Source organism: Culex quinquefasciatus, chromosome 3 (genome assembly GCF_015732765.1).
Source record: "Culex quinquefasciatus strain JHB chromosome 3, VPISU_Cqui_1.0_pri_paternal, whole genome shotgun sequence".
Classification (NCBI taxonomy): Eukaryota; Metazoa; Arthropoda; class Insecta; order Diptera; family Culicidae; genus Culex; species Culex quinquefasciatus.
The window spans coordinates 59,808,740-59,823,070 of NC_051863.1; the positions used below are offsets into that span (position 1 = coordinate 59,808,740).

At 39.1% G+C, this 14,331-nt stretch overlaps 2 protein-coding genes across 2 annotated transcripts in view; one reads left to right on the top strand and one right to left on the bottom strand.

Annotated features, from left to right (window-relative positions):
- LOC6054549 overlaps positions 1-14,331 on the top strand; it is a 32,057-nt gene that overhangs the window by 9,899 nt on the left and 7,827 nt on the right. The window contains exons 6-10 of the mRNA XM_038260814.1: positions 2,135-2,488; positions 2,547-2,692; positions 2,740-2,956; positions 10,572-10,751; positions 12,274-12,547. Coding sequence (XP_038116742.1) covers positions 2,135-2,488; positions 2,547-2,692; positions 2,740-2,956; positions 10,572-10,751; positions 12,274-12,547 — 1,171 coding nt within the window. The remainder of the gene's footprint in view (positions 1-2,134; positions 2,489-2,546; positions 2,693-2,739; positions 2,957-10,571; positions 10,752-12,273; positions 12,548-14,331) is intronic.
- Positions 1,434-10,899, bottom strand: LOC6042289 (cytochrome P450 4d1). Its single transcript, XM_038258818.1, has 4 exons — positions 10,598-10,899; positions 3,010-3,116; positions 1,867-2,953; positions 1,434-1,807 (listed from the first exon to the last, which is right to left on the bottom strand). The coding sequence occupies exons 1-4, from the start codon at positions 10,758-10,760 to the stop codon at positions 1,629-1,631; spliced, it is 1,536 nt and encodes a 511-aa protein (XP_038114746.1). The 5' UTR covers positions 10,761-10,899; the 3' UTR covers positions 1,434-1,628.

Below are 14,331 nucleotides of genomic sequence, written 5' to 3' on the forward strand. Positions count from 1 at the left end.
CTCATTTTCGTTCGCTCATTTAAATGAGCGGCTCTTTTGAACGGCTCATCCGCTCATTTCGCTCAAAGTCAGAAAATAGACTGGAATGAACTGAAACATCTGCCCAAGATATTTAGATTTTTTTTTTCAAACGACCAATGGAGTGTCCATGAGTGTCACACTTCGTATGATTTTTGTTGATTGATAATTCAAAAATATATGTTTTCATCGCACTTATTCTGAACAGATTGGAGATCGTCCATAAAACATAGAAAACCGTCGATTTGCTTTATCCTTTTTTGGAAAGCATTTCAAATATAAACGTTTTATATGAAAAAGGAGAAAAACATTGATCTCTGAAATCCACACATATCGAAAACTTTTTTCATAGAGAGATAAACAAACTTGAGTTTTTTTTTCAGAAGTGAATATTTTCAACCAAATTATTGCTTTCAATCGTAAAAAGTAAAATGTTATGGAAAGTTAGCTGAATTATCGTTTTGATAATTATCTTCCCATTATTTTGTGAAACAAAAGATTTAATTTGGTGTTCAGTAACATGCATATTTGAGGTAGCGTTTTGCTGCACTTAATAAATTAGTCTTGAAATGCAGTTTTTTGTTTAATAAGAACAACCTTTATTCATGACAGCAAATGAATGATCAAAACAAGCGTCAAAAAAGATCTGAAAAATGCCTTAATAAATCTATTGAACAATTACCACAAAAGAGTACCAAGTTTGTGTGATGTGCTGTGGTAAATTACATTTTATATCATAAACGGTCCAATACATGGATTAAAACCTTAAACTAGCATACTAATTATGTTCGAATGCGTGTAACAACTTCATGTACATAACATTTGAGAAATCTATCGATATTAACATAATGAGATCATGCAACATCTGGCGGCAGTCAGCTGATTCAAAATCACAGGCGCCCCGACACAGGCTAGCAACAAGCATAAAGTGCACCATAATGTTGGAACATGAGGCGACCGGTGAGAACCTAGTTTCCCCCTCTTTTCTCAACAACACCGTCACCACCAGCGCGTGGAAGAACGAACCGAACGAGAGCGAATGAGCGAGAGCGAAATAACGAAAGAGTGAGCGAAAACGACGCCGTTCGACGACGTCGACGACGGCGCGAGCGACGCTTATCAAGCGCTCCGTTCGTTCTTTCCGTTCATTCGCTCTCGCTCATTCGCTCTCGTTCGGTTCGTTCTTTGGCTCGCTCTTTGATTGGACGGTTCTTTGAAAAGAACCGGTTCACAAAATGAACCGCCGCTCATTTTTTTTGAGCGGCCGCTCATTCGTTCTTTAGCTTGAGCCGGTTCATAAGAACGGTTCGCTCAAAAAAGCCCATCTCTAGTTCCCAGGCACAAAGCCGGTTCTACTATACTAGCAAGTGTGCGGGGTATGCGGTTAGTACGGCACAAAGTAATGCGATTAAAGTCATTATTTGAGAAAACATCTTTTATTACGTTGTCGTAGTTTCTTTGGAGCATCTGACTCAGACAATCAGTGCTTAAAACAGCTTAACTTTGTTTACAATGTACCTATAGTTCCAGCAAAAACGTATCACATTTCATTCAATCTCGTTCCTTAGTTTTAAGTACGGCTAGTTATCGAATCTTTGAACTGGTGCACATCAGTGGGTCAGCGGTGCTCGGGGTTTGATCTGTAGCGGGATTCCGTGGTGAGGCTTCAGAATCAGCTCAGACGAGAGCACCGGCGGTTCGTGGTTCTGATCCGCGGGCAGCACAAATTCGTAGTGGCGCAAAAGCTTCGATATCACACTTTTCACCTCGTTGAGAGCGAACTTTTGGCCTGGAATGGGAGAATACAATAAAAATAAACTTATAATATAAGTTAACCACTAAACTCACCAATACAATTGCGCTGTCCGGCGCTGAACGGGACGTATTTGTACGGGTTAAACTTCTCAACGGACTTTTCCCCCTCGAACCGCTCGGGGATGAACTCGAGCGGGTTGTCGTAGTAGTTAGGGTCCCGTCCCATGTAGTAGATGCCGATGATGATGTTCGTTCCGGCCGGGACGGTTTTGCCCTCGATGGTGACCTCCTCGACGCATTTGCGTCCAATTATGGGAACCGAGGGGAAGAGACGGAGCGTTTCCTTGATCACCATTTCCAGGTAGGTGAGTTCGTTGAGGTTGGCCATCGTGATGGGTTTGTGGGGGTCGGTTCCGAAGACGGCAATGATTTCATCGTGAACTTTCTGCTGAATGGCCGGATATTTGGCCAGGTTGTAGAGGGTGAACGAGACGCCGGAGGTGGTGGTGTCGTGACCTTCGAACATAAAGGTGTCCACTTCTTCGCGGATCTCCAGGTTCGTGAGGGGTCGTCCTTCGATGGAGGTCTTGAGCAGCAGGTCCAGGAAGGCCTCTTTCTTCTTGCCGCCGTACTCGTGCTCTTCAGAGGCAACTTCTGCGGACTGGTTCGAGCTCGCTTCCAGCTGCATCCGCCGGGACACGATCACGTTGTCGGTGTAGGCATGCAGCATTTTGATTGCTTTTCGCAGCTTCTGGTAGCCAGGGGTCAGATAGAACAGCGGAGTTCGCATGTATACGTCGTACATCCGCGTGATCGAGATACTGGCCGCTTCTTTGACCGCCTTCACGTACTCCGAGTCGGAGTTCCGCATGGCATCGACGGACGTTCCCATCGCCGTTTCGCAGATCACGTCCAACGTGTACAGCAGAATGTACGGAAACACGTCAAAGGTCTTTCCGTTCGCAGCGAACTTGCCCAGAACGTCAACCAACTCAGCAGCGTTCCGATCAAACACCTCCACGAACTGGTCCAGAATCTTGAAGTGGAACGCCGGGGTGATGATCTTCCGTCGGGCGTGCCACTTGTGTCGTTTGCTAAGGAGCAGCCCATCGCCCAGCCAGTTGGACAGGAACCCGTATTCGTCGGATTTGTTCGTCAGGTTGCGGTTCGTAAGGATCGCCTGGTGAGAGGGAAAGTAAAGGGCAGTTGTTAAGAGGTGGGAATCGGCTAACTTACCTCAATCCACTTGGGATTTCCGGTGTAGATGGTGAACTGAGGACCCATCCAGAAGCGAACCACGTCGCCGTAGTCGTCGGTCAGTTTTTGGATGAGATTCACGAAGTCTGTAAAATAATAAATGCATTAAAGATCTTTCGAATTGAGCATATTTTTTTGCCAAATATTGTAAATTCGTTATTTGGATTTCAAATTGTAACGAAGTTGTTTGAAACTTGAACGCAAATCAAGTTTCAAATGCTTTGAATTAACACCCAGTAAATAAAGTCTTGTACCGTATTGCATTTTGCGTTTGAATAAGGGGAATCACTTTTTTGATTGTATGGTTCATCATGGCCTGATCACTATACTGATCGTTCAGTATCAGATGTCGACAACATCGTGGTCACGCTATCCAATCACAGGTGATTTAAATCTAACTTGCTTATTAACAGTCGGGAACAGGTAAGAATTTAGCTAATAGAACAGTTTTAAAGTATAGTCACGGGATCAAAAAGTAAATCAAAAAGATTGTGGATTGATTTTTTTGAATTAAAATGTTGTTTATTTATTTGAAGTTTAATCTGAAATGGGCAATTCTCTACCAACTCACACGAAATCGGGAAAAGTTGCCCCGACCCCTCTTCGATTTGCGTGAAACTTTGTCCTAAGGGGTAACTTTTGTCCCACGAATCCGAGTTCCGTTTTTTGATATCTCGTGACGGAGGGGCGGTACGACCCCTTGCATTTTTAAACATGCGAAAAAGAGTAGTTTTTCAATAATTTGCAGCTTGAAATGGTGATGAGATAGAAATTTGATGTCAAAGCTACTTTTATGTAAAATTAGACGCCCGATTTAATTGCGTTATCAAAATTTTGAAACATGTATTTTTACATCTTTTTATTACTTCGCAGGATATTTCTTAAAGTGTAATAATGTTCTACAAAGTTGTAGAGCAGACAATTACAAAAAAAATTATATATAAACATCCCAAGTAACATTTTTAAACCAACTAGCCACCACTTAGTTTTATTAAGGTTTTATGATTGCTTAATAGTTTTATTTGGGCATTCACCGCCATCAATAAGCAAGAGCTAATTTGTAGGTCCTAACAGGGGTTTATGCCTCGGACATAAAACCTTGTGACAATAAAAGCTAAATGGCATTCAATAAGGTTTTATGAAAGTTTTAAGAGAGTCTCGAAAACCCACCGGTCATGGCAAATGGTTTTATCGCATGCTTCTAAAAAACCAAGAGTGTTTTAGCTGTCAAGTACCTTTTTTAACATTAAAAACTATGATTAAAAATAATGATTTTTTATGAAGCGAGTTGATTTTTGTGGTTCTATCTCCCCAATAAAAATTCAACCACAGCTGAATTTGAGCCATTGAGCGAGCGAGAAATAAGCTTTCAAATTATTTTATTTTCCTCCAATATCTTTTTTTTATATCGCCATTTTTGCAAACCATCTCCATTTTATCATTTGGCAAGACAAAGACTTATTTTTAGCCAAAATAACATCTATTTGGCATAAGACGTTTGAAGACTTATGAAATGTCATTTTTCATGTTGTTAGGATTCAGTTGTAAAGCCTTGAACTCCTTTGTAGGTTTAATAAATGGGTCATTCCATCTGAAGCGGAACAGCATTTGAAAATTACCCTTTCCGATCCTGCTCAAATTTGGCAGGGCTGTTGATACTATCAAAACATGCAAGAATCCCGAATTTCATCCAAATCGGACCACCCCCTCCATTTTTGTACCTCCCCAAAAAATCGACTTTTTGGCGATTTTTTACCAAACCTCCTAGTTTCAAACGACGATAACTCAGGAACCACAAATCTTAGAGGGTCGGTCTTAGAATCAATTTTGAAGGAAATTGGACGTAGAATCCATTTCCGTGATCAAAATTTTGATTAATTTATTTTGTCTACCTGTATTGCGCAATTGAAAACTTTAAACGGCCGTATCTCAAAACACCCCAACTTATTTTTTTTATTTGACCTCACCATTGTGTTCCCCGGCCAATTTTACATAAGAATCACTTATCGACAGAAATGAATATGTTTCGTTCCAGAGATATCGAGTTTTAATGTTTTGTGTTTTCGAGATAACCTACATCTGCTTCATTCGCCACATCTGCTAGAAGCACACAGGCGGGCTGATCAGTAACTGCTACCTGGCCATTTACTGAAATAATATTTCATCATAAATAATCTTAATCAAATTGGACAAAAATTGACTGTATAACACTGTAGGAAACTGGAGTTGAATCACGAATGTTTATCTGCTCAAAAAAAATGAATGAAGTAAATTTCTATGCTAACCCACAGGACAGAGCAATAACGACACACAGTAAAGGGCAGAATTGGATTCCGTCGGAGCGAGCAGGAAAATGCAATTAATCTTGTTAGTAACATCACGCAGAAAAATGTTTTGTAGAATCAGCCTGTACGAGGTTTGTTTCAACAAAAATTTTGTTGAATATAATCAACGCCGATTTTGCGTTGAAACAAACCTTGATTTTCTCAATTCCACAAAACTCTTTTGTTGTTTTGAAAAAGTTGCTTTGACGTTTAGCGTTGATTCAACAAAAATCTTGATTTTCAAATCAACAAAATGTTTTGTTGATTCAAATAAGCCTTATTTTTCTGCGTGATTGAACAATAAGTGCACGATACATTAGTGAGTAAAAAATATGTACTAAAATTAATAAAATTTGTTGATACGATCACAAGGAGCAGGAAAAGGATTTCTGGAAAGTATAAAACTGAAAACTGTAAGAAAATAACGAAGTTTGATCTGCTGCAAAGCGGCTAATTCCCCAAATTTAGTTGCGATGATTTCGACACCGTCCGAACAACAGTATTTTTTTCTTATATTATTCTTGGATTCTTTTAATCAAATGGAGCTGGCCTACAATATAAAAATTGATTTAATATGATCAATCTTTCAAACCATAAATCGGATTTGCCAAATTATGGTAAGTTGTCAATAATAAACTATAATAATAATAATAATAATAATAATAATAAAGCAGGTTTTGGAGTTTTTGCTGAATGGCACTATTTTGCTACCGCCCATGATAAAGGCCCTAGTCATGGCCTCGGAGGTACTCTAAAACGGTTAGCAACACGTAAAATTACCCAATAAATATTCCTTTCACAAAAATAGATTGATCAAGATAGGGGAACAGCATCTAATTCCAGCGTTCCTGTAATGTTGCCATATCAGCGCTTTGGCATTCAACTACAGCTGATTAAAAGCGTTTTAAACTGAAATCGAGTGATTAATAGCTCAATAATAAGTGAACAAGCAAGTTTCTATCAAACGTTTTGCAAAATTTGTTGTTTAAATAGTTAAAATGAGCAAATTGGACGAAACTAGGAGCGAGGACTTAACCTGCCAAACATACTAGAATTTCTCCTATTAGTCATTTGAATAAATATTTGCGTAAAATTATAAAAATATAAATTAAATTAATCATCTCCCAGAACACCAGGTAGCAGTTACTGATCAGTCCGCCTGTGTGCTTCTAGCAGATGTGGCGAATGAAGCAGATGTAGGTTATCTCGAAAACACAAAACATTAAAATTCGATATCTCTGGAACGAAACATATTCATTTCTCTCGATAAGTGATTCTTATGTAAAATTGGCCGGGGAACACAATGGTGAGGTCAAATAAAAAAAATAAGTTGGGGTGTTTTGAGATACGGCCGTTTAAAGTTTTCAATTGCGCAATACAGGTAGACAAAATAAATTAATCAAAATTTTGATCACGGAAATGGATTCTACGTCCAATTTCCTTCAAAATTGAGTCTAAGACCGACCCTCTAAGATTTGTGGTTCCTGAGTTATCGTCGTTTGAAACTAGGAGGTTTGGTAAAAAATCGCCAAAAAGTCGATTTTTTGGGGAGGTACAAAAATGGAGGGGGTGGTCCGATTTGGATGAAATTCGGGATTCTTGCATGTTTTGATAGTATCAACAGCCCTGCCAAATTTGAGCAGGATCGGAGAGGGTAATTTTCAAATTTGCACTTTTTCGTGCACAGTTGAGATGCCGTGACAACCTTTTGCGGAGGTCCTTTTGGGTTTTAACAGAGGTCTATCGGGGTTCTGGGGAGGCTGTTACGACTTAGTGGTTTTAATGTTGGTTTTGCTGATAGGTTTTATAGCGGTTGTGACAGCTTTGATAAAGCCTAAAATGTTACTTGGGAAAGGGGTTTGCTAGTAACCATCACGAAAAAAAGTTTTGAAAAAAACTTTTTGCGTTTCTCTTTTTTTTGTCGTCCGTGTCTGTCGCGGGTGACGATGAACGGCCATAGACGACGACAAACTTTTTTAAACACGTAATTTTAAAATGAAATTTTTTGTTCAAAATGAAAAAAATGACCCTTCTGGATTATTGTAGATTCGAAAAGTACATTAATTTCTCTTAAAATTACATGTTCCAATTTTTTTTAACAGTTGAGAAACGGTATTTTTTAAATGTCTTTTTTTCTTTCGATGAAAAATACGTTTCTTCGGAATTCTGAGTAAGCCATCAAATCGGGCGTCGAATTTTACACAAAAGTCCCTTTAACACCAAATTTCTATCTCATCACCGTTTCTCCCAAATTTCCCCAGAATAAACCGATCCTTTGTTGAGACAAGTGGATTCCCTTGTGGACCACCGAACAGTCAGGTACTCCTGGATATTAGCTCCTGAAAAGTGCTTAAAAAGTGCAAAAATGCCTCACGGCAAGAAAAAGAGGCGGTCCTCACCAGCAGGATCGGTAGATTTGAAGAAGCTAAAGAATGCCGAAGCGCTACCTGTAAAGCCAGGCAGTTTGAGCAAGGACGCTCAAAATTCGTCTGGAAACCAGTTTGCTACCCTCCCTGTGGACGTGAGCGAGAAGGAAGAATTTGAACGACGGGAAAAATTGCCACCCATTTTTGTGAAAACATCGTCATCGGATTCGGTGCGAAAGTGGCTGACCGGGTTTATCAAATCTGGTGCTTTACGAGCTTCCATTCGCTTGTGTGCTGATGGACTCAAAATTCTGCTACCTACCAGAAAGGATTACAACTACGTTCGAGATTTCCTGAACAACACAAAGATTGAATACTACAGCCATGACGATCCAGGTAAACGCCCCATGAAACAGGTCCTCCGAGGCCTGTACGACATGGATGTGAGTGTGCTTAAAGAAGAGCTTAAAACTCTTAAGTTGAACGTGATCGAAGTCTTCAAGATGACGAGACACAACAAGGACATCAAGTATCGTGATCAACTGTACCTGGTTCATTTCGAGAAAGGATCGACAACGCCGCCTGAGCTGAAGGCAGTTCGGGCAATTTTCAACATCATCGTGACTTGGGAACGTTATCGTCCAGTGCACCGTGACGTGACACAATGTTCGAACTGCTTGCAGTTTGGACATGGTGGAAGAAACTGTTTCATCAAGAGTCGTTGTGCAACCTGCGGAGGTGAGCACAAAACTGAAGCTTGCAACACAATCAACGAGAACATCGAAGCGAAATGCTTCAATTGCGGCGGCGACCATTCGACCAAGAATCGAAGCTGCCCAAAACGAGCTGAGTTTGTAAAAATTCGGCAGCAAGCGACGACGAGGCACCAACCAAATCGTCGCAAAACACCACCAACTTTCACGGACGTGGATTTTCCTGCTTTGGCGTCACCTGGAGCGGGATCTGTTCGAGTGGTTCCAAATCTGCAGCCATTGCCGTTGAATCAGCGGCAAAAAGTTGCAGAGAATACAACACCTCCTGGCTTCAGTCAGCAACCAAGGGAAAACCAACCTGCATCAACGGATGTAGGCAGCAGTGACCTGTTTTCACCACAAGAACTTCTGAACATTTTCATCGAGATGACAACAACACTGCGTGGGTGCAAAACTCGCCAGGAACAAGTAAGAACTCTTGGAGCATTCATCTTAAAATACAGTTCGTAGTTTACTCGTTCTAATGATTTTGAATATTTCAATGATTTTTTTTTTATTTTTTTATTTTTTTAGTTTTAAGTTAGGATTAGTTGTTAAAGTGTTTTTTTTTCTTTTCTTTTTACCCAAATGTATTCGATTCAATGCAATAATGTAAAACAATTTGAAGTAAATAAAATAAATGTGATCAGTTAATAATAAAACGAAAAATATAACAAAGATGAAGAGCATTAGGCCATACCACTTAGCATGTAAAAGAAATGTAATTATTATAAGAAAGTTCAATAAAGACATATTTAATTTCAAAAAATTTCAAAATTTCCCAAATTTCCCAAAAACAAACCTTTCTAACTTTTTCCTTTATTTCCAATCACCATAATTTTTCCCGACCAAAGGTTTTCGTTCACCCCGCAAATGAACGGGGATAGTCCAAACATTCATATGGATTTGATATGAAAATATTACCCCCCCTCGCTCGCCCTTACAGTTTGCATGGGAAAAATCGCCAAAATGTGTGGAAAAAAGAAACTATTTCAGCTTTTTACCTACAGAGGGTGCAAATTTTGCGTCGCTTTCAATATTTTGACAAAATTCACACAACAAGTTGTTTACAATAGTGCCCTAAACATGCTGATCCTTTTGGAAACGATTATCCCATTCCTTGTAAAAAATTATGGAAATCGTCATTAATCAATGATTTCCAACTAGGACGTCAATGATTGTACCACAAAATTATATAAATTTTTAAACGCATTTGATTTAGATCGAAAATTCTTTCAGTGTCTTAAAGAACTCAACACCCGGCACATGCGTTAAATTGAATTTAATACAGAATATTTTAGAGTGATGATTAATTTTCTTCAAAAATGATCAACGGCTTCACCTTAAGAGATATTAACATTTTCTCAGCGTTTCTGCACATTTTGTTCTGGAAGAGTTTGAAGCTCTTATTTAAATTTTATTTTGAAATTTGATGGGATGAAAGCTTCAACCAAATAGGTGGATTAGGTTACTTTTTTGGATAAAAATGGGTAACATTTTGATTTGTTTGATTCGTTTGATAAAAAAATGTTTTCACTCGTTGTCGCCTCTGTTTTTCCTACTCGCATAAATACAACAATTTCTCATTGGTTTTGTTCTCTCAACATTCAAAGAAGTTTTGGATCCACAGTTACCCTTTAAATGATCACTTACATGAACCGTTTAATGTATATTTGCACAGAAATAGGCTTAACAACGTCATTAAAAAATATCACATCTGGAGTTTTTTTTTTTGAAAAGGTGGAATAAACCAAATTACCAGTTTTTGCTTTTTGGGTGTTTTTAAAACCGCCTTGAGTCAGGGGTATTAAAAACACCCAAAAACAAAAACTAAAAATTTGGATTATTGAACCAAACATTTCAACATACTCCGACATGTTGGACAGCAATATTTGTTTTCAAATCCTTGGGTTCACTTTAATTGATATCAATATTGTTATGATTTTTATTCTTGAACAATATTGTGTACTAATCAATTGTTACTCGATAATCACTGTCTCTGTCACTGTCTGCCTTTTTCAACACGCGACACAAATTATTATACACAAAATATCACTCTTTCGAGAACCTTTGATCCAAACTTTAAGCACCATTTCCAGCCAACCAAGGCAGATCAACGGCTTACCAACGGTCGTTTTGTTCACGAACCACAGTCCGTTGCCGATAATCGGCAGTGCCGGAGGTCCCGAGTACTGCTGGGCCACTTCCAGTGCCCGGGCATTGCGCCGGTACAGATCGACGGCCAGCAGGACTACCAGAACGATCGGCAACAGCAACAGGTACCACATTGTTACGATCTACAGTGCGACCGATTGTAACGCTTCTCTTCTACCGTACCGTAACCGAAAACCGACCTGTTGACGCACACGTGCTACCACCGAGAACGCTTCTCAATCACTGAGCGAACTCAACCCTTTGCTGCGTTATTTTCTATCAAGTATTAGAACAAAACTGGTCGAGCTTAGAAGTGGCTGAACTGCCGAGCGCTTATCAATGTCGACTTGACCGGCTTCCCAGCGCGCGTTTTGTGGCTGAGCGTGTGCGCTTGTTTACTAAGTTTAGGCTCTGAAGCCGACTGGTTGATCGGCCCAAGTTCACGGGCTTGGTCGTGTAGTTGGCTGATCTAAGCAGTACGATTAGTTGCTCCTCTTGGTTTCTGTGGTGCACGTTGGATGCAGTCTTGTTTTATTGTAGGGATGAATTCTTTTGTTTATTTTTATAACACCATCCTCGAGAACTTTGTGAATAACTAGAGTTGACCAAACCACAGCTGTTTACATCATTTTGTAAATAAGACGATAATTTGACAGGTGATCTCTGGGACTTCTGTAACCAAAAAAGGTTCATAGTTTGTGTTTTACAATTCTTGGATAACAGTTTTGTTGTTCTTAATGTATAATTTTGAAAGCAATAAAAAGTTTGATATATTTACCACCAAAGTTAAAAAGAACAACGGTGTAGGGGTGTGCATGGTTGCCTTTCACTCAGCCGGCCTGGGTTCAATCCCAGAAGGTCCCGTTGGCATTTTCGAGACGAGATTTGTCTGATCACGCCTTCCGTTGGACGGGGAAGTAAATGTTGGCCCCGGTCTAACCTAGAGGTTAGGTCGATAGCTCAGTCCAGGTGTAGGAGTCGACTCCCTTGGTCCTGTCTCGGTGAAGTCGCTGGTAGGCAGTTGGACTAACAATCCTAAGGTCGTCAGTTCGAATCCCGGGGTAGATGGAAGCTAAGGTGTAAAAAGAGATTTGCAATTGCCTCAACAATCAAGCCTTCGGACAACTTGTTTCGAGTAGGAATCTCTCAATTGTCAAGACAATGCTGTAGAGCGAATAATTTGATTTGACTGATTGTTGTTCTTTGTCGAAAAACAATTTTTGAAACAAGAGTTTTTCGCACGCACCAGTTTGACATTCCTTTGTACATAGAAGGCAAAATCGATACTTAATTAAGTAGATGCCTTTACGTTCATCATTGCGTGAGCCTTTACATCAGTCATGGCGTGCCAATTTTAGCTATGGACTATTTACAACTACTACTGTTAAGCCGCTAACTAAGTAACTTGCCGTTATCATCTGCAGCAGATCTTAACCTGATTCGCGTGCTGTTTGTTTTGTTCTATTAAAAGTGAAGTAACAAAACAAACTTGGGTTACGTAAACCTCAATGATGACGAGCCTCTCCTAAGCATAGCCACTTCGATTAAGTAGTGATTTAGGATCGAGTCAATGGTTTGGAGCAAACATGAACGCTCAATTAAGCGACACCGCTAATCTTATCTCCAAACATTCGAAAATAACTTATCAATGGCAGAATTCCGCGCAATGATACTGCACTTCGTCGCTGGTGGTGGCTTGTAAATTGCCATAATCTGAAGTTCATCGAGGTGAAGTTCTCTCAGTACGAAACCAACTGTCTGGTGGCAATGTTTTGGTCACTGGTCCTAGTTCCGTTAGTGGTTTTGCTTTTCAACTATCTGGTTCGGGATGCGAAAAAGAAGTATTCCGTGATGCTGCCCGGGCCGGCAAAGTATCCTGTGTTTGGAAGTGTGCACATCTACCGGAAACGGGATCCCGAGGGTGAGTTTTGGTGGTGATAGGTCATCTTAAACCTGCTGTCCTAATTCAGACTGTTTTTCACGTGGGAAATCTAGTTTTTTACGGGGTCTATCATTTTATAACATAAAATTTTACAAATTTTGCGATATAAAACAACTTACGCTTGACATTTCGGTCAAAAGATTTTCCCTACTGATGGGATACATGTTTCAGAGGATTTTGAGGAGTTTAATAACATTACTTTTTTTCTGAAGTATAAATACCCATCTTTTTCAAAGTTTTTTTGAAAATCTAATTAGTGACTTCACCAAAACCAAAACCAAAACCAAAACCAAAACCAAAACCAAAACTAAAACCAAAACCAAAACCAAAACCAAAACCAAAACCAAAACCAAAACCAAAACCAAAACCAAAACCAAAACCAAAACCAAAACCAAAACCAAAACCAAAACCAAAACCAAAACCAAAACCAAAACCAAAACCAAAACCAAAACCAAAACCAAACCAAACCAAAACCAAAACCAAAACCAAACCAAAACCAAACCAAAACCAAAACCAAAACCAAAACCAAAACCAAAACCAAAACCAAAACCAAAACCAAAACCAAAACCAAAACCAAAACCAAAACCAAAACCAAAACCAAAACCAAAACCAAAACCAAAACCAAAACCAAAACCAAAACCAAAACCAAACCAAAACCAAACCAAAACCAAAACCAAAACCAAAACCAAAACCAAAACCAAAACCAAAACCAAAACCAAAACCAAAACCAAAACCAAAACCAAAACCAAAACCAAAACCAAAACCAAAACCAAAACCAAAACCAAAACCAAAACCAAAACCAAAACCAAAACCAAAACCAAAACCAAAACCAAAACCAAAACCAAAACCAAAACCAAAACCAAAACCAAAACCAAAACCAAAACCAAAACCAAAACCAAAACCAAAACCAAAACCAAAACCAAAACCAAAACCAAAACCAAAACCAAAAAAAACCAAAACCAAAACCAAAACCAAAACCAAAACCAAAACCAAAACCAAAACCAAAACCAAAACCAAAACCAAAACCAAAACCAAACCAAAACCAAACCAAACCAAAACCAAAACCAAACCAAAACCAAAACCAAAACCAAACCAAACCAAAACCAAAACCAAAACCAAAACCAAAACCAAACCAAACCAAAACCAAACCAAACCAAAACCAAAACCAAAACCAAAACCAAACCAAAACCAAAACCAAAACCAAAACCAAAACCAAAACCAAAACCAAAACCAAAACCAAAACCAAAACCAAACCAAAACCAAAACCAAAACCAAAACCAAACCAAACCAAAACCAAAACCAAAACCAAAACCAAAACCAAACCAAAACCAAACCAAACCAAAACCAAAACCAAAACCAAAACCAAAACCAAAACCAAAACCAAACCAAAACCAAAACCAAAACCAAAACCAAAACCAAAACCAAAACCAAAACCAAAACCAAAACCAAAACCAAACCAAAACCAAAACCAAACCAAAACCAAAACCAAAACCAAAACCAAACCAAAACCAAAACCAAAACCAAAACCAAAACCAAAACCAAACCAAACCAAAACCAAAACCAAAACCAAAACCAAAACCAAACCAAAACCAAAACCAAAACCAAAACCAAAACCAAACCAAAACCAAAACCAAAACCAAAACCAAAACCAAACCAAAACCAAAACCAAACCAAACCAAACCAAAACCAAAACCAAAACCAAACCAAAACCAAAACCAAAACCAAAACCAAAATAAAACCAAAACCAAAACCAAACCAAAACC

Excerpts from the sequence above, each read along its gene's own strand:
- LOC6042289 (XM_038258818.1), bottom strand. The coding sequence starts at position 10,760 with ATGTGGTACCTGTTGCTGTTGCCGATCGTTCTGGTAGTCCTGCTGGCC. Across the intron at positions 3,117-10,597 it reads CGTGAACAAAACGACCGTTG|ACTTCGTGAATCTCATCCAA; the intron begins GTAAGCCGTTGA and ends ATTATTTTACAG. Across the intron at positions 1,808-1,866 it reads CGGACAGCGCAATTGTATTG|GCCAAAAGTTCGCTCTCAAC; the intron begins GTGAGTTTAGTG and ends CTCCCATTCCAG.